Source organism: Aythya marila (assembly GCF_965140915.1).
Source record: "Aythya marila genome assembly, chromosome: 2".
Taxonomy (NCBI): domain Eukaryota; kingdom Metazoa; phylum Chordata; class Aves; order Anseriformes; family Anatidae; genus Aythya; species Aythya marila.
The window spans coordinates 11,440,078-11,460,474 of NC_139043.1; the positions used below are offsets into that span (position 1 = coordinate 11,440,078).

Genomic DNA, 20,397 nt, shown 5'->3' on the forward strand with positions numbered 1-20,397 from the left:
ACATCCTGGTCCTCGTCCCCTTTATGCCTGATCAAAGTAACTAGCAGAAAATGTACAAAATATATCAAGTAGCTGGTGTTGGGCACTCAGACCGGGTAGTTTTGGCTCAGTACCTCCCGATCTCCACAGTTCCTGGCACTTTGATGTGTGAACCTCACAAGCCCACAGCCCTGCTCCAGCAGCTGCTGCTCAGGACTCTCTCGCACAGCCGTGCCCTGTGCACCCCTTCACAAAATGAGCCCCAGACACAGGAACCAACCCGTATCTGGCCCTCAGACCCCCAGGTCTCCCAGTTACATGCATACACACACTGATAGACAAAACCCTGCTGGATTCGTGCTGCTGTTCTTGGTGCCCCACACGCGGCCCCTCTGAGCCATTGCCTTTTCGGTGGCAGCTGGATCTGTACACACACACACACACGTGCAATGAAAAAAACTCCCAACAAGGTAAACAGTTAGAAATGAAGTTTAATAAGACAGCAGGACAGACTGTGGTGGTTGGGCGTGCAGCAGGACAGGCACCCTGACCCCTCCCGTCATGGCCGGCCCCCCTCCCTCCCTCTCTCCCCGCCTCCCCGGCACGGAAGCTCGGGGCTCTCGCGAGAGGCACGGCCTCTTTTCCCCCTTTCCGGCAGCGTGGGGCTCGGGCAGCCTGCCGGCATGGCGCTCTACAACTTCAAGAAGATCACGGTGGTGCCGTCCGCCAAGGTAGGGCGCCCGTCGCCATCCCCCCCTCGTCCCCGTCCCTCAGCCCCTGCGCCCGCCGCGCCTCAGGGGAGCGCCGCCTGCGCTGCCCGGCGTGGCCGCGGCCTTCGCCTTCTCCCTCCTCCCCCCCCCTCCTCGGGCTCGTGGGCTCGCCCTGGGGCAGTGCGGGGCGGCCCGGTGGGCTGTACCATGCAGAGCGCGGGGGGGGGGGCGCCTGAAGGGGGGTCCCGTGGCTCTGCCCTGGTGGGGCTGGCCCTGACAGGAATCCCATCTGTCCCCTCCCCCCCCCGTCACGCTCAGCCTGATTGCCGTGCATTTATCTAAAATAAAGTTATTTCCTGGTCTAATGAAGGAGTTTCGTTCCATAGCAGCAGGCTTGCATTAGTGGGGCCACTTCCCGAGCTCTGCTGGGGAGAGGAGGCCAGCCCTTCAATAATTGGCAGGAAAACCCCACTCCGAATGCACATTCTGTTACTGCTTGGAGATAAAAGTCTGTGTTTCAGGTGTTTTATACTAAAACATGCTCAGTTCATCCATTGCAGAGCAGTGGCGTGGGCCACATCGCTTAATGGGCCTAACTGCTCTGCCCACTCCTCCACCAAAATACAATTAAAGCTTTATCGCTTCATTAAAACTTGACAGCTTACGTGATTAATAACATTTATTTGACTGCAGGACTTCATAGATTTGACATTGTCAAAGACTCAGCGAAAGACTCCAACCGTCATTCATAAACATTACCAGATCCATCGGATTCGACAGTTTTACATGCGAAAAGTCAAATATACTCAACAGAATTACCACGATAGGCTCACTCAGATCTTAACGGACTTCCCCAAATTAGATGTAAGTATTTGTTTGTTTGATCATAAGGAAGGAACTTCAGGAATCAGAAATTATTCTGCAACAGTGGTTTTATTAGAGCTTATTTTGGCCTGAGCAGCATGCTGCTGATTTCCTGCATGGAAGATTTAGACTAAGTCTCAGTAGACTTTTTGAGAGTAAATTTAGGCAAACTTGTTCTACAGAAATACTTTATTCCTACTAAGAAAAGTCAGAATTGTGCCCCTGGGTGATTGCCAAAGGATGCATTTTCAAGGTTTTAGCTGATCAGCTAATGTTGGCCAGAAACTGCTGTTAAATGATGAGTAAGAAAGTTTCTTTTACCTAAGTATGTTGTGTTTGTGTACTTCTTCTTAATGTGTGTAAATGTAAGTCATTATGTGCCTATGGTCAGTCTTTCCTACAAAACACCTACTGGAAATTAGGAATTCCAATAGCATATCACATTGCTTCCCATCTTCAGTTCTTCAGGAGTGTTAATTTGACAGCAAAAACCGTATTCTTGGCCACACAAAGGATATTGTTGGAAATGCACTTTGACAAGACACATGTAGCCTTAACTTCCCAACAGCTACAGTTGCATCCAGGTGTCCAGTGGGACTTCTTTATGGACAGCTGTATGTTCTGCAGCCCCATTCTTGCTGCTGTTTTTGTATCCAGTGATCATTACTGAAGGATTTCCACAAATATTTTCTGCATTTTAATATCTCTTGATGAAGTTTCTGCAAATAAATACATAAGTAACTCAAATAGCCTTCTAAGATGAAATCGGAAAGTATTTTATAGTGCAAGAGAAGAAATAGAAACTATATGAATGATTCCAGGATATGCTTGCAGAAAAAATATGACGTGTTAAGAATTAGGCATGTAATGACCAAGGAGATTGTTTTCCTTAAGTAAGATGATAATGAAGACAGTCTAGGTTGCATTGCCACTTGTGTTGCTATATTAGAGAAAAAGATGAACTTATATAGTTGTCAAGACATAGTCATCTTCAAGAAAATATGAACCTTAATTTTATTTTATGCTTTTTTTCTAGGACATCCATCCTTTTTATGCGGATTTGATGAACGTTCTCTATGACAAAGATCACTACAAGCTGGCTTTGGGGCAGATTAATATTGCCAAGAATCTGATTGACAAGTAAGGAATATTTATTTCTTTGATTTTCTACCTGTGTCATTGGTTGATAGCTAACTTCCTATTTCATTGTCTCTGCAGTGTTGCTAAAGACTACGTGCGCCTGATGAAATACGGTGATTCTCTGTACCGCTGCAAGCAACTGAAACGTGCTGCTCTGGGACGAATGTGCACGATTATCAAAAGACAGAAACAAAGTTTGGAATACTTGGAGCAAGGTCTGTGTAATAAGTAGGCTAAAACAAAGGAGTATAAAGAGAATCTGAAATTTATTTGTACAAACAATAGCAGTTAGAAAGAGAAAAATGTGTTTAATATGGGATGTAGATAAAGGGAACATAGAAATAGTTCCAAAACCCCCAAACACATAGAATTTATTTTTCAACTGAGTGCTTCTCTCTTTTTAAATTCAAAAATGTATATTGTTACTAACAGTTATAAAATGTTTTTCTTCACTTAAAGATCACAGGCATGCTTTTATTTATCATTATTTTCACTTACATATATTTGAAAGATTAGTACTAGACATTTTCCAAACATTACTTCTTACTTCAGGCTCATTATTCCTTTAGGCTGTGTTGCCTGGTTTGATTGGCTCATTCTAGCTAAGAGACAGTGGTCTTCGTTTTTAAAATACTTACTAAGTTTCTTTATTGTTGTTGTGTGTAGATACTTCTGTAGTTAACAAGCAACGATATATTTTCATAAATAATCGCTCAATAAATTATGATGTCCAAAAATATTAAGTCATGAGTAAATACTTCAGAATATGATTTTTTCTCCCATTCAAACTGGAATTATCCCAAATACTTAAGAATTTTTTTCAACATTTCAGTGCGACAGCATTTGTCTCGTTTGCCAACCATCGATCCCAATACAAGAACTCTTCTGTTGTGTGGCTATCCAAATGTTGGAAAATCTAGCTTTATAAATAAGGTGTGTGAATTTTTTTTTAATTATACTGAGATATCATTTAATTAAGATAAAGTAACATTTAAATAATTTGATTTAATTATAGCACTGTCTGATACAAAGGATGGGAAATTCAAATGTGTGGATAGAGACTGAGTGAAATTTTTGGAGGGTTATATGGAAAATTGCAACAGATGGCACTCATAAAATCATTATTTTTTCCAAAATAGCATGTATATAATTAACATATTTTCTCATAAAGTCTTGCAAATAAACAGTCAGAACAACTAGTTTTTAGCTTTTCTGTAGCAAAGGAAGTGTGTTACAATTATCATGTCCTTCTTGGAAGTTCAGGAAATTATCACTAAATGTGTGAATAACTTGTTTTAAGGTCACAAGAGCAGATGTAGAAGTGCAGCCTTATGCGTTTACCACCAAATCTCTCTTTGTGGGACATATGGATTACAAGTATCTGCGTTGGCAGGTAAGGACCATCACTGTTCTGCATTTTCTTCCAGGAATTAACAGGTTATAATCTGATTTGCCATTTTGGAAAGTGAGTTGCATTTTTGTGTCTTGGAACTATTGATTTACAGTCTATTGGTTTACAACTATTGTAAACTATTGGTTTACAATCTTGTTTATGAGTGAAAGGAAGGAGTACTGCTGTCTTTAAAAGGATAAATACTGACCAGATAAATATGGACCAGAAATTGAGTACATGTTACAGCATATCAATTACCTTGTAATAAAGCCTGAGTTAATTCTGTTCGTTTTAGGTAGTAGATACTCCTGGTATTTTGGATCATCCTTTGGAGGACAGGAACACCATCGAGATGCAGGCTATAACTGCACTCGCACATCTCCGTGCTGCTGTGCTTTATGTGATGGATGTCTCTGAGCAGTGCGGGCATAGCCTGGAGGAGCAAGTAGAACTCTTCAGAAACATTAAGCCATTATTTGCCAACAAGGTAGGTTTGCTTTACATTATGAATAAAATCCATTATTTTTTTTTTTGTAATATGATAGCTTGGATTATGATTCTTTTTTTTTTTTTTTCTTTTAATTAGCCACTTATAATTGTTGCCAACAAATGTGATGTGAAGAGAATTGCAGAACTTCCTGAAGAGAGTCAGGTGAGACAACTACTCCCACCTCTCTTTTTCTTCTGAAATTTACAGAAATACTATGCAAGATTCATGGGTTTGCATAATTTATATTGGGCAAGAAATTGTACATGATCATTTCTGAACTTCATTGTCTAATAGTATAATGGAAAGTAGTTTTCCAGGTCTTGACCCAGGTGTCTAACGTATGTACTTGTATTGTCTAAAGCATGTACTTGCCTGCCTATTGTAAATGCCAAACAGAAAGCAGCTCGCTAATGGTTTCAGAAATGTTGGACACACTGAGAACTGCTATTAATTATTACAGGAGTTGGAAGACTGAATGGCCTTGATCAAAAATGCCATTTCACTAAGAGTTCAGGCTGAACTGACAGTTGCTGCCAGTTGCAGTAGGAGCTCCCGTTGGGCAGCAGTTTGTGTATATGCAGGGCTACTTCTTTTGTATCTGTGACTTCAAGGACATGTTGAACTGGTGTTTCTTTATCACTCTTTTTCTTTATCACTGTTTTTTATTCATGTGTCATTTACAGTTACCGTATAGGAAGTGTCTAATTACTTAAAAAAAAAAAAAAACACACAAAAAAGATAGAACTATAGTTGTAAATTCCTCTCATGTTTTTAGAAACAGATTTTAATGAAATACTTAGTAATGAGTTCCATATATTTATTGATGTTAGATTAAAATTTCAGTTCTTAATGTAATGATATATTAAGAAATGAGCAGAGTGTAATTATTTGGCATAATGTTTCTATTTCAGAAAATATTTGAAACTTTTGAAGCAGAGGGATTTTCTGTCATAGAGACAAGCACTCTAACAGAAGAAGGTGTAATCCAAGTTAAAACAGAGGTATGTCTCCTTTCTCTCAGTTTCATTCAAAAGGAACAGCTAATGTTTTTGCCTCATTTGCATGAATTTAATCTCAGTTAAAATGTGCATTGTAGTGACAAGCTTTAAGCACACTAGCCTTACTGTCCTCTTGAGTCTCTGTGGACTTGTTGCAAATGGAAACTTACTTATCTAATACTGTTCAAAAATGTGGTGGTATTTTTTCAGGGTCTTGTTGCTTTTTCTTATAGTCAGCTCATTATAAAAGATGGGTTATACCAGCAAAACAGTATCACATGCATCTTCCTGTGCTGCTTTTTTATATAAAATAGTTTGATACTTTCTTAAAAGCTAGAGAGGTAAAACACAAGATAAATACAAAGCTAGATATTTGGAATTGGAAACTTACTGTATCATTTGCTGGGTCAGGATGATTTAATTCCTTACCTTATGTTGCCATGTGCACTTTCAGGCCTGTGACAGACTGTTAGCCCACCGTGTTGATACTAAAATGAAAGGAAATAAAGTGAATGAAGTGTTGAATAGATTACATTTGGCCATGCCAGCCAAAAGAGATGACAAGGTATGTTATATATTTACACTTTTTTGTATGTTTTCCAGTACTCTTTAAGAAGGATAAGAATTCTCTCCTTGCTTAACAAGTGAACAACTTATATGATGAGATTTGCTTATTTTCTGAATCTATAACTGCTGTTGCTGGTGGGTGAGTCAGCCTGGGCCTTTGCTTTCATTCAAAATCCGTTACTTTAAAACCGTGATGTATAGCATTATAAAAAATTGATTCAAGACTTCAAGACTTCTTTCTGTTTTTGTTTTTTTGTTTGTTTGTTTGTTTGTTTGTTTTAATCGGAATGAATTGTTGCATTAATTTCAGGAGCGGCTGCCCTTTATACCCGAGGGAGCAATAGCACGGAAGAAGCGCATGGAAGTAGACACACCCAGGAGGAAAACAGTGAGTGGCATCTCTTAATTAGGAGATCAGCGGATGGTTTTTAAATGCTTCATAATAGCACATAGATTAACAGTTATGAGATACATAAAGCTGTGTATGTCTTTGCAGGAGAGAGATCTTGAATTGGAAATGGGAGATGATTATATTTTGGATCTTCAGAGTAAGTGTTACATAAGTCTCAGTATTATTATTGATCAGTAAAGTTTAACTATTTCAGTCTTATTGGAGAATGCTTAACCTGGACTCCTTTCAACTGAGTAACAGTGCCACCTTTTTATTTCTTACAGTCCTTTTCTTCTGTTCCAAAACTGGTGATCTTTATTGATTCTTCCTTGGTTTTTAAATTTTCTTAGTGGTTTCCCATTTTAGAGTCACAGACAGAGTGACTGGTCTGTTGATTCCCTTTCACTTTATATTGTGGTGTTTCATTAATTGTTGATGCTGACTTTGTTAAGAAAGCATCAATATGAGAACTGGATATCTGTTGCTTATTATAGTTTGCAGTGGACTTGTCATTACTGAACAATATTTAGCAGTAGGCAGGGGATCAGAAGTATTTATGAATATGTCAGAGATGCTGTCACATTTTTGCCACAGAGGGATCTGATTTATTTATTTTTTTATTGTGATGAGTGTTGTTTTCTGTCATTGAACATTCTTTGAAATTGTTTTTGTCTTCTTATTAACATCTGGTTTTGTGTGTTTGCTTTCATTTAAGAATACTGGGACTTAATGAATGCATCTGAAAAGTATGACAAGATACCAGAGATATGGCAAGGTCACAATATCCTCGACTACATCGATCCAGATATAATGAAAGTGAGTTTTCCTTTGTACTTTTTACACATTCTTGCCTCTTTATCCCTTTATTCGTTTAGCATAGATTGCTGTATTCCTGGATAAAAACAGTATGTTACGAAAACAAATTCTTCTACACTGTCTGTACTTGCCATGGGAAAATAGACTGTTTTCTGAGTGATCAAGGACACAGTTTCAGAAGAATGGAAAATTACTTCACCCTTTCAGACCTAACGGTGATCTTGTCTCTTGCATCTTAAGTTGTTTCCTTACTCTATGACTGTAGCTAGAAGGATTGTAGTTATCAAACAAAATAGACTGAATTCTCAAATTTATAGCATTTTTATTTAATAACAAAAACCTGACTTAAGAACCTAATGGTTCTTAAGAAGAAGTTCTGAGTGCAGACAGCAGAGCCTGCTGGTTATGCAGTTGGGTTCATCTGAATTGCTAGTGCTCCAGAATCACTCTAAATTATAAATAGAAGATTTTTTGAGAGTGTGTTACTAGAAACAGCACAGCTAGTACAGGTCACAGTACGGTACATCTGAACTCACACAGTGGGCTACTTCAGGGCAGCTGTACAAATACAGCCAAACAACAATGTGATGTCATGTGATCAAGTTGGTCTTCATAGGACTTGAATCCCCTTGGATTCTTGCTCAGTAATCTGTATCACTAAGTGCACTAAGCATGGCTGGAGGGACCCTAAAATAACACAGTTCCATTTTTGAAGTGTCTGCATGCTGTCTTTGGAAAGGCCCTGTGCCATGTAAAAATGTAATGTTGAGGATTATAATTCAAGGATTTGATGAGCTTCTTGGTTTTCATTTAATCTCTTCTAAGAAACTGGAAGAATTAGAGAAAGAAGAGGAGCTGAGAGAAGCTGCTGGAGAATATGACAGTGAACCAGAAAGCGAAGATGAAGAAATGATGGAAATCCGACAGCTGGCAAAACAGATCCGAGAAAAAAAGAAACTGAAAATCCTGCAGTCAAAGGAAAAAGATACTCGAGGGCCAAGGATGCCTCGAACGGCTAAGAAGGCAAGTATAGAACATGTTCTGTAGTAAGACTATATTGATGTATAAAAACTTATAAAACCACGTACTAATTTTGGGCAATGATGGCTTTTTCTCATGTTTGACCCTCTCCCTTGCTGCTTGCTTCCTTCTGTGCTCCTAGGAGTTCTGATAACTTAGTTATGGAGGCGAAACCTTTCTTTCTTTTTCTTTTTCTGGAATACAAGTGAGTCTTTTATAGGATTCCATACATATTATAGGAAAAATTTCTAAGAGTACAGTTCAATTGTTCAGTTGGGTTACTGCATCTTTTTTTTTTTTTTTGCATATTAAGACAAAATTAAGATATAAATATCATTTTTTAAACTAAACATGATTTCCTAACTGTCTTTTAACAGGTCCAGCGGAAGGTGCTAGAGAAAGAAATGAGTGATCTTGGACTTGACATGACTAACAAAGATGATGTAAGTTTCTGCTAATTTAACATTGTTCATCTAAGAGAGATCAATTCCGTTACATGCTAAATTTCCTTGTGCACACTTGAATGGCATATCACAGTTGAGACGAGAGAGAGGTGGAATCGATTAAGGACGAAACAGGAAACCTGAATGAGGCAGTTGATGCTGGAATTTTTGAGTGATGTGATAACAACATAGTGGGTTGGCTGAAAACATGTACTAATGTGTATTTCTGTAGAATCACACATGCATATATGCAATGCTTTCTGTTAGAATTCTTTTGGAATTGTATAGCATTTAAGAAGTGGGCTTAATTTTCAGGACTGCGTTGTTGGATGAGACACAACTATAAAGTAGTGATATTTCAGAAAGTGGTATTGGATCAGGCTCATCTTTTTACAGTTCATTAATGTCGTGACCTGTAATTGAATTTCGGATACCGTGACTGGCATTTTTAGATGTAAGTCAGTCAGAGTACTTGAGACCTAGATTTGCCTTAGGGAGCCATTTTCTTGTATTTCAAGTTTAAAAAAATATATTTTTGCACAGAAAATCCAGCAGTATTACGGATATGTAATTGAATTCTTTAACTGAACAAGGGGTTAGGAAACAAGGAGTGTCAACAGTGCCCATCTGAAGCAAGCATTCGCGCTTCTCAGGGCCGATATGCCATGTTGACTGAAGAGCTATCTCGGTGAGGAGGAGTTTCATTCTCACGCTGTGGGATGATGGTTCCCTAGGGCTTGGTCCTGTAAACAGGCTCTAATCAGGGGAGATTTCTGCATTGCTTTTACGCTGTTGCAAATTCGCTTCAGTATTGCTATCTGTTAGTCTGTGTCTTTTTATCCATTACTTATGAGCTTTTGAAAAAAAGATTATAAAAATGGAATTGGTAATTTTTAAAAGAATGTGCTAATATTCACTGAAATTTGAATATTACTCTGGGACAGAAAGACAGTGACCACCAGGTGACAAGGTCTTTATTTTACTGTGGAGTAACCAAAATGCTGCAGGTATCATTTTGTCTTTTGGTATCCAAAGTAACTGTTTGCATCACGACAATGAATCACAGCAGTTTACTTCTTGTTTTCTCATGTTAGTCTAATTAGAAATGGGGCGTCTGTCCGAGCTGATTGGTTCAGTTTTCAATAACCAAAGTGCTGTTCTGAATTTCAGGCACATTATGTCAGAAGGTCCCGCAGCGTCACAAGGAAACGTAAACGCGATGAGTCCGAAACCCCCACATCTGTGGCACGCAGTCGCAGCTCCTCTCGCCCACCACGGGATGTCTCCGGGCTCCGTGATGAAAAGGTTTGTAAAGTCATCTGCACTTTACAGCAGGTGGAGTTGTACTTAAACCAGCTTCTGGGAAACTTGCAGTACTGGTTGGTTGTGCTTCTCTTTGCAGTTTCGTTGTCTGTTTGAACTCTAGCTTTAAAAATGCCTAGTTCGTTCTTAAAAATAAGATGTAACAGTACAGACTAAGAAAGTACTTTTTATTTCTCTTGAAATACAATTATGCCAGAAGAGATCTAAAATCTGTATATACTCCATAATCTAATAGTGGAGTTCCACCTTCAGTAATGTAAGATCTCTAGGGATAGCATAATTGTATTTTTAGTGTATTGGAGGGGGGAAAAAAAAAGAGTTTGTCTATAGCAGTTAATTGTTACTTACCCTTATAATATGCTAGAGTAGCAGCAGGTGGTTATGTTGGGCATTATTTCGTGTCCCTGTTAAAATCCTCTAGCTTTGTTTTTTTAAAGGTAAAGCTAGTTACCTGAGTTACCGAGGAAGTCACTCAGCATATTTGTGTGCTTGTTTTTAAATAGATGGTGAAGAAGGTCAAGACTATGGCAAAGAAAGCTCAGACGAAAATGAATCGCATGGGCAGGAAAGGAGAGGCGGACAGGCACATATTTGACACCAAGCCGAAACATCTCCTGGCCGGAAAGAGAAAAATGGGTAAAACACAGAGAAGATGAGTGCCATTCTGAATTAAAACATAATTTTATTAAAAGTCACTTCTGGTCCTGTTTTCCTTTTTCTGTAACAGAGAATATCAAAAAAAGCACATGGTATTTGAAGCTCAGAAACTTCTGATATGCTGATCTTACAGCTCTAAGTTGTTACTAAGGGTTAATAATAGCAGGAGAAATTTGTCGGTACTGGTGGCAGAAGCCATTTCTAAACAGACATGACAAATGACACTGCTGGACTTTCCTGTAGCAATAAAGCATTTGCTATTTAATGTAAAACTAGGTTTAAAATGAGGTTAAAATATATTATAAAAAAAAAAAGTATTTGTTAATAAAGCTGCCACCAGAATTAAAAGTGCAAAGCTTTATGAGGAGCTGAATTAACGAGGCTTGGTTTTCAACGTGCCTGTTAATTCTCAGATGTAGGTGATGAGTTCCTGTTGCAGGTAGGGCTGGAACTGGTAGGGAAGGGACAGGAGACAGGCAAGCACTGCACTGAGTTGGTGTTGAGCACTGAAAGGGGTTTGGGTGAATGAAATGCTTGCCAGTTAACTAAGCTGAATGTTGACTGCAACTGGAGAAATAGTTGCAGATCTAGTGCTGACCCACAGCCTAATGGTCTGTAAAAGTGTGAGCAGGGTAGATTACAACCTAGATTACTCATATTTCAGATTATTAATTTAAATAGTGTTTAAAAATATGGATCAGACTGAAATGGCTTGAGTTCGTGTCAACACTTGTTTTCCCTTCAGAAGCTGAAAACAAATCTGTATACGTTCAATGCAAAATGCATTGCCAAACTTTAAATATTCCCTTTTTGTCCCTAGTTGGTCAAAAACAAGGTAGAAAATACCTGTAAATGAGTAAAAGTGCATTATAAACGTGGTGCAAGAAAAAAACACAAAGCAGTTTTAAAGTTTATACTGGAGTCTGGTGAAACATGTAAAAAAAAAATATAAAAGGCAAGGAGGAGAATCCTTGATCTTGTTTTTACTTCCAGCTATTTTTCAATACCAGAGGGCGTTTCGGTTAAACCCCAGCAGGCAGCTACACACCACAGCTGCTCGCTCACTCCCTGGTGAGATGGGGAAGGAACCAGAAGGGCACTAGTGCGAAACTTCTGCATCGAGACAAAAGACCTAAAACAAGCAAAGCAAAATAAGCAAAATAACAACAAAAAAAGCAAAAATAGTCACCGTTTCCCACCGTTGGCAGCTGTTTAGCAAAGAAGGAGCCATCACACTTCACAAAACAAATGCTGTAACTCCCAATGCCCCCCCCTTTGTCCCCAGCTTTTATTTCTGCCCCAAAGCCCCACGGTAGGGAACATCCCTGCACTGTCCTGGCTGTGCCCCTCCCAGCTCCTGGTGCACCTGCAGCCTGCTGGCTGGCAGACAGTGTGAGCACCACACTTGGCTCTGTAGGTGCTGTGCTGCACTCTGTGAACCTCACTGCGTGAGCAACGCTGTGTTTTCCATCACAAATCCAAAATACAGCAGCCTGTGAGCAACTGTGAAGACTATCCCAAGGAGGCCCAACGCAAGGGGTAACAGGAGTGTTCAGGTGTCAGCTTGTACATACTAGAGCTGTATTTGTGGATTTACACTCGTATTCCTTCCCTCGTCTCCTTCATGTAATAAATTCATTATTAAAAATGTCTTTAATGCTGCAAATAAGTTCAATGTCAAGAAAAACTTTAAAGTTCTCTAAATGTTTTGATGTTAAAGAATTGTTTAGCACAACTTTGTTCTCAGCTTCATGTCTGTTATTCAGGACATGCTTTGCCAGCTCTCGCTCCAAGTGGCTCTTTGAAATAGAGGAGACCTGTGTTAGAACACGTGTGCCCCGTTACTCCCAGCCATATCGCTTCAGTGATGCGTATTAGGAGGCCTGTTCATGGGGCAATTAAGTCTGCAAAAAAAAAACCCAGTTCACGTTTTTAGGTCAGGAGTTTTAATAGTCATCTTTTATTCAAGACAATCTTTAAAAAGTATTCTAGGTATTTCAAAAGGACTATAAAGACATTACTTGGGTAATGTGACTGATTGAACTGAATTTGAGAGCTGTTACACTGCATTACTATTCCCTCCCTGTTATTTGCTTCATGACAATCAATCTTTTCAGGTCAACATACAACAACTTGGCCCTAAAAACTTTAAGTGTAGAGCTGCTGGCACAACTGGGATGAGAAACACAAAGCATTTGAAAATCAGGGTTTTACCTTGACACCAGGCACAGGCTAGTTATAACCACAGCTCACAGACACGGAGCACCAGTAGGAACAATACCCTATTTCACCAATAAATGACCTGAAGGTTACCTGGATTGAGTGATCTACTAAGAGAAGAAATCAATTTAAATTTTTTGGGGGTGGGAAGAAAAGGCAAGAACACAATGGATGGGCTCTTAAACTCTGCTGGAATTTCTGATCAACTGAAATTAAGACTTGGTATAAACCCCCAAATTCTCCATCCTGAATTTTGGTATTGAGGTTTGCATTTTCCAGGACTCTGGAAGGATTATCACAGCAGATATTGCACAAAGAAACAACTTGTAGCAGGATGCCTTTGCTGGAAGATGAGGAAGAGCTACCCAATGCTCTTCCCCTCCTGCAAGGACACGCCACTACCTGCGTTAGGTACCCACCATCTATACCTAAAAATTAATGGTTAATTATACCAATTAGCAATGTCCAGTATTTGGTTGTCAAATAAACAGGTGTGGGACAGGGAGAAATCAATGTTTTGATTTTGCCCACCATGTAGCACTTGCAGTCTGTGTGGAAACTCAGTCCACACACTCCAATTACTGAGCCTTTATGTGCTCGGTTAATTGTACAGTACAGTAGTTGAAGAGTTGCACACTCTGCAATTAAAATCATCCTAACCACTTTGAACTAATCACCTCTCCTTTGGTGATTACTTTTCCCAACATCAGCACAGAACCCTAATTCCTTTGTAATCGCTGTTTAAGACATTGTCACCTCTAGGGGACGAGCAGGGCAGCAGGCACCCAGCTCCCTCCCCAGGGCACGCGGCTCTGCCAGGAAGGGCCAGCCGGGCACACACAGGCTGAGGATTCTTTAATATCACACGAGGCAACGGAGGAAGATGAACCCAAGGGGGATTCTTGTATTACTGTTGCTCATTTTAAATGACATCAAGCTTAATTCACTCACGGGGAATGGGGCTGGAAGAAAGGGGTGAAGCAGCAGGAAAAAATGGCTCTAAACACCTCTGTATAATATTATTTGTTACACGTGCTCCATATGGGCCACTTTTCTGCACCTGAGTGGTGAGTTACCACGCTTAGCACATCATTACTAGCCTTCAGCATCTTTCACTGCAGCTATTTACATTCTGTGTATTTTTTCATGATCAACAAACTTGTCCAAGTTAGGCAAGTTGTCCCACCACTTAAACAGAAAGGTCTCTGCAATCAGTTTAAACCACGGAGTAATCTTGACTTCGTTCCTGGAGGCTTTGTCCAAGAGCTGTTTCAGTTCTTTCTGCGTCACGTAACAGTAGCTCTGGATCTCGTTCGGATCGGGGTTCAGCGTTACATCCTTCTGCACAAACAGGATATAGTCTATTTCGTGTTCACCCCAGATCCCATCAGACTTGGCCTTGTAGTGAATTCGGGTCAGGTAGAGGATTTCCTCCGGAGTTACCTACAACCAAAGCGCACGTCAGAACCAGGAGCAAGGCAGAATAATTCAACTGCTAGGAACTGCTGAGAGTTACCAGCTATTACCATCCTCCCTCATAAATTATTTCTCCCCTCAAAGATACAGCTGCACTGCACTTCTTCATAAATAATTACTAGGAAAAAATCATTTTTGTTGCGCTTTGATCAGATAAATTGCGCAGCATTTCTCTAGGCAGATTTACCTGACAATATTTTGACAGGATTTCTTCTGTACACTTAAGTTTCAAATAATGTTTCCCAGAGCTCACAGCACGCTTCTGGAAGCACTGATGGACAACCCTTCGTACCTGCCCCTTATCTCCCAATATCTGACACCACGGCCAGAAGTGCTTGCTGACAGACCACGCGTAACGCTGACCCAACAGGGATCCGTGCAAACGGCAGAGCAGGGAATTAGTTCAGGGGATCACCTAACCATCGTGTTCCCCAACAGCCCACAGCTTCTCCCGTGTCCCATGACACAAATGTACCTTGTTACAAAATGTGGAAGGAGATTTTGATCGCCAGCATAAACCAGCCAGCTTTACCCTGCTCTCTGTGCACTCCCAAAATGCCACTGTACCAGAAGGCAGCCAGAAGCAGGGAGTGCAGTTGTTTTGGAAGGAAAACCAGGTGCCCAGGGCACCCTTTTTCCCCCACAGGAAACCTGGGATCACAAAGGGACTCATAGACAGATGGAACAAGTTCTCCTGGGCGAGCAGGATGGCCTGCTTAGGAGAAAATGCAGGCACCCTTAGTTAGACCTGAAGCAATAAAATCCTTTGTTACTGCTGAGGCCTCAAATTCATTAAGTCCTCTGCATCTCCAATATTAAAGGCATTTTTAGGTTTCATGCTGCCCCCATCTGCCAGCTGCAGTTAGTCTGAGTCAGCACACGCTGTTAAAAACTGCCCCCTCTCCTTCCTTTACCTGCTCCATGGGGATTCCTAACTCTGCTTTCATTCGTCTTTGTGCAGCTCTTCGAACACCGATGGCATCATTTTCTTCCAGTTCCAGTGGGTGGCTCAGTGGGTGGCTACAGCAAGTGTTGGTAAAACAATCTGCAAGAAGTTTCAGTTAGCACACTTTTGACATGTATAAATCATTAAAAAAACACACACACAAAAAAGCCTGAGACATTGACTAGCTAATCAACATACCACATTTTGTTTCTCATTTGGAGAAAAGGTTCAGAGAGGAAGGAAGTTTTCCTTATTTTTCTTTCCATTTATGTACCTGGATTTGCCTGTCATGCACTGCTTTGCAGGTTAGTGACTGACAGACACTAACACACGTGTTCTGACTGCACAGCACCTACTTCAAAAGCCAATTTGAAAAGACCTTGCAGATGCTGATTGAAGCAGCTTTTGAGAGTTGATATGCAAAAGAATATTGGCAATACCTCTAGAGCTTACAAGACCAGCTGACAGGAAGTAAACAGGCAATTTATGTTTGTAAAAAGTTGTAAGAACGTACCCTCTATACTCTATTTCAAGTATATTAAAAATTATTTATCAGTAACGTAGAGTAACTGGTCAGCCAACCTTTCACCTTTAACAGTCTAGCTCATAAAGCATCTAAAATGGAATCTGATTACTTACAGGCTACACTCGAGTATTTTGATTAATTAACAGTCAGGGGAAAAAAAAAATCAATCTGTAAAATAAAAATTTGCTTGGAAGGAAAGCTTTTTCTTTCGTAAGTTGAGAAGGGTTAGAAACAGTTCCACGATAAACCAAATGCATGTCCTTCCCAGAGGAATTCAAGCATTCTCTAGAGCTGCCAGAGCAATTTCTCTTAACGCCATACAGATCTCTTACAACAGATAAGGTAAACAGCATATGCCATAAACAGGATCAAACAAGTCAGGGAACAATCATTTCCCAAGAACATGCATACCAATAAATTCATGTTCCCATTATGTTGCTTCATCCACAAGAAAAGTGCTTTAAAATACTTTAGAGATGCATCTCCTCTCCAAAGAGAGTAAATTCTAAAGCCTCAGAAGGAGTTACTCTGCAAAATTACACTGACATATTTTAAATATAGATTTAAACGTAACATTTACGTGCAATGTGTTTCAGAACTAACCTGGAAATGTAATTTTAGCATTTGACCTCTGCTGCAGTAACAGTTTGTTTTCTGTATTGAATAAGAAAACGCTGAATGCTCGGTGCAATAATCCTAAAAACAAAAACACAATGTTATTTTACAAAGGAGAAGAATCACATGAAGACAAAATTTCAGGGCTTAGAACAGCCTCATTTTTTGATAAACTGAATTCAAAAATTTTCAAGTGTTACAAATAAAGGATTTGATGAAAAAGAGTTATTATTTAGGTTACTGTGTCAGTATACACTAAACATCATGAAATTAGCAAGGTGCTACAAACAACAATGCAAAAATTACATCAGAAAATGAACTCCCTCAAGCACAGTACAATTATTATTATTATTACTATTAATTCTGAGCTTTTTATTCCTTACTCTCCAGGAAAATACTTCTGATGACTAGAAAAAAGGAGGTCACAAACTGCTAAGAAACTCACAGATAAGACTAGCCTAAAATAAAGCCCATCATTAATTAAAATGACAACCAAAAACCCTTTCCCATTAGAAGCAGCTGAAGCAGAACTCCACGTTCGTTAATTAGACACCAAAGCCTCCTCTCCGTAAGAACCTGGCAAAGAAGCAAGTGGCACTGTTTAGAAAAAATTACCTAAAATCAGGTGTCTATAACAGGAAAATAATACTGTTTTACCAACAAAATGCAATTCAGAAATATTTATCATAGCATAGAGCTTATGCCCATGATCACACATCTCTCTGCTTTGCTGCTGCCTCCAACTGCTTGTTCCTCCCTATTGCAACATAGACATTAAAAGGCAGGGAGGCTTTCATTCAGCCACATTTCTATGACTTGCATACTTGTAAAAACCTTCAGCCTAACTCAGAGGGAGGTGAGGCCCTGTCCCAGGCTGCCCAGAGGAGCTGTGGCTGCCCCATCCCTGGCAGTGCCCAAGGCCAGGCTGGATGGGGCTGGGGGCAGCCTGGGCTGGGGGCAGGGGGCCCTGCCCATGGCAGGGGGGTGGAATTAGACAATTCCACGCAGCCCTACCTTTATCGATGTTCTCGTTCAGGTGGCAGTTCTTCTTGGTGTCTGCTCCCACCCTCCGGTCGTTCTCGTCGATCAGGATGCACATCTCGGCCAGCAGCCGCACCTGCTGCTCGTCCAGGCTGTCAGTGCTCACCTCGGGCATGGCGGTGACGGTGCTGAGGGACAACGGGACGGGACGGGACGGGTCACACGGCCGGGGCCCCTCACAGCCCCTCGGCAGGGCGGCTCCTGAGGGACCGGCTGCGCTGAGGGGGCGCTCCCCGAACACCGCCCTCACCCACAGCCCTCTCCCTAACAGGAACCCCGCTGATGGCCGCTGGGGACCCCTTGGAGCCGGTTGGGGACCGTTGGGGTCGGTTGGGGACCGTTAAAGGACCGTTGGTGGCCGTTGGGTCCCCGCCGCCACCGCCGCGCCCCCCTCCCCGCAGCCCCTCCGCCCTCACCTGAGGGCCCGGGCCCAGTTCCCGCGCAAGGCGGCGGAGGCGGCGCGCGGCAGCGGCTCGCAGTAGCAGCGCGTGCAGCAGCAGCAGCGCGTGCAGCGACGCCCCTGATGCACCGCAGCAGCCCCGCGGCGGCCCAGGGCGCGCAGCAGCACGCGCCACATCGCCCGTCAGCCCGCCGCCACCAATGGGCGGGCGGCGGCACGCTGACGTCACCGCATCGCCCGATCGCCCCACCGTGACTGGAGGGAGGGAGGAGAGTGGGATGGGGGGGGACAGGCGTGAAGCGCAGCCAATCGGCGCACAGAGGGGTGGTGGCATGGGCCAGTGAGGAGAGGGGGGATGGCGAGCTAGCCAATCAGGATGGGGAGGGCGGGACTCGGCTGAGGCGGGCGGGCCGCACGGGGGCAGGGCTTCGTGAGGGGGGCGTGGGGTGGGGGCAAGGTGAAACCGGGCAGCACCACAAGAATAATTAAAATAAAATAAAATAAAATAAAATAAAATAAAATAAAATAAAATAAAATAAAATAAAATAAAATAAAATAAAATAAAATAAAATAAAATAAAATAAAATAAAATAAAATAAAACAAAATAAAATAAACCATCTGCTGCACAGCCCACTCGCTAGGTTCATTGCTCCATGTGAAAAAATATAATTAAATAAAATAAAAATAAATTAAATTAGAATAAAAGAATGCTAAAAAGGAACCAAAAAGGATGTGAGAGCCACAATAAACCCTCATCACAAAACAGACAAGTGAGAGACCTCCCAAGCATTTCTCTAAGGATGCCCTCAGGACCAAGCTTCATGCCACCTGTATCATCTCTCATCTCCCTCACACCCCTCCTGCTTTGCCCTATATCTGTAAACAAACTATTTGTGTTGGAAATAAAAGACTCTAGTTGTGGTAATGGCATGCATTACACTGAAGCCTCACAAGTTTTGCTCTGCCCTGCATGAAAAGAAGTGTGAGTGAAGTGACATCTATATAGCTTTACGACTTGATTTAATTTATGCATCTCTTGAAGTCTGCTGACTGTTTTCCGATACTCTACCAACAAGGAAAACACTTGTCACCACTGGGAAGTCTCTCACCTGAAAATCCAACCAGCTGCAAATTACTGACAGAACTTTGCTGTCTACTGAGTTGAAGGGAAATGCAAATATACCAAACTGGAGCAAAACATTGTAATTATCCAGGAAGTTAAACGAGAAGGCAGTAAACGGCAGGATAAATAAATGCAGAGTTCCATGGGATTTGACCTCAGAAGACACAGACTTGCGGAGTAAGCCTCTCCTCAGTTCTCAACTTGCCAAAGGAAACAAGTTTTTATTTTTCTCCACCCTTCACATCCAATCTGCCTTTGTTTAAGCTTCCTTTTCACTTGTTTTAAAGCTTAAGTCTTCCAGTTTGCCCTTCTTAGCTGTAGACCGAGCTGCTGATCTCCCTGCAGCATCCTTGTCAGAAGTCAGCTTCTGCCTTGGAGTCATAGCTCTTCAGAAAATACCTGTCTGAAGGCTACACTAACGTGCAGAGCTAACACCAGCCTGGAATTTATCTGTATTGGCAGGTAATAACTCCCTGTCCTAAACACTCTGCTGTTTGATTTCTTAAAAGACCAGCTGCAGGAAAGTGGGTTGGTTTTAGCTTGCTTCAGAGAAGACAGATGGCTTTGTAGTAAAAATGTAATACATGTATGCTAAATATATAAGATGCTGTATTTGCAGTTTGCTATCTCAAGTGTGATGGGAAGACTTGTGATGGAAAATTGCATGTACGGCATAAGGTGACGATGAATAATATAGGAAACAGCTCTTATAGCCAGGAATTATTAAGAGGTTTCCTATAAGAAGGACAAAACCCTGGAGTGCTTTTATTCCCTAGATCTCATTTTCTTTTCTTTTCTTTATTTATTGATGTTCTTTCTTTTGGTTTGTGCACTGGGCAGGAAGTTCTGCCTTTTCCTGCTACATTTTCAGGCTTGGGAAATTTTTATGTAGAGGATTCAATTATTATTTTGTTCCATTGCTGGTTTCCTAAGCCTCGTATCTTGTTTTCTCAAGTCCAGTTATGGGTGCAGAAGTACAGCGGCAGACAGTCTGGAAGGTGGTGTCAAGGACAACCCAATGTGTGCCACTATTTTTACTGTAGCACTTAAAACAAACAAAAGAAAAACAAACAAACAAACAAAGCTGTTGGTAAGACTCATGCTAACTAATCCTGTCCCATGTTTCCCTAGGCTCCTGTACTGGTACCTGTGCAAATGTCTTTTTTAAAACAAGTAATTTGTGAAAAGCAGTTTGTTCTGTATGTGTTTGTTAAACGGTGCCTTGCTGCCCTTGTCATGCAGCAGCAAAACAAAACCA

The 20,397-nt window shown here is 41.1% G+C and overlaps 2 protein-coding genes across 3 annotated transcripts; one reads left to right on the top strand and one right to left on the bottom strand.

Annotated features, from left to right (window-relative positions):
• Nucleotides 1–597: 597 nt before the first annotated feature.
• Nucleotides 598–10,829, top strand: GTPBP4 (GTP binding protein 4). The gene is made up of 17 exons (XM_082754845.1): nt 598–710; nt 1,383–1,553; nt 2,590–2,693; nt 2,772–2,908; nt 3,526–3,626; nt 3,994–4,086; nt 4,382–4,573; nt 4,673–4,738; nt 5,488–5,577; nt 6,029–6,139; nt 6,452–6,529; nt 6,638–6,689; nt 7,248–7,348; nt 8,174–8,371; nt 8,746–8,811; nt 9,982–10,116; nt 10,638–10,829. Exons 1-17 carry the CDS (start codon nt 663–665, stop codon nt 10,788–10,790), a joined length of 1,896 nt encoding a protein of 631 aa, XP_082610971.1. The 5' UTR covers nt 598–662; the 3' UTR covers nt 10,791–10,829.
• Nucleotides 10,830–12,720: 1,891 nt separating this feature from the next.
• Nucleotides 12,721–18,218, bottom strand: IDI1 (isopentenyl-diphosphate delta isomerase 1). 2 transcript variants are annotated; one of them, XM_082753202.1, is made up of 5 exons: nt 18,032–18,218; nt 17,589–17,743; nt 16,563–16,655; nt 15,402–15,532; nt 12,721–14,454 (listed from the first exon to the last, which is right to left on the bottom strand). In XM_082753202.1, the coding sequence occupies exons 1-5, from the start codon at nt 18,190–18,192 to the stop codon at nt 14,137–14,139; spliced, it is 858 nt and encodes a 285-aa protein (XP_082609328.1). In that variant the 5' UTR covers nt 18,193–18,218; the 3' UTR covers nt 12,721–14,136. The 2 variants fall into 2 exon arrangements, with proteins under 2 accessions (XP_082609328.1, XP_082609329.1); XM_082753203.1 differs by having other exon boundaries at nt 17,589–17,816; nt 18,032–18,124.
• Between the last annotated feature and the right edge of the window lie 2,179 nt (nt 18,219–20,397).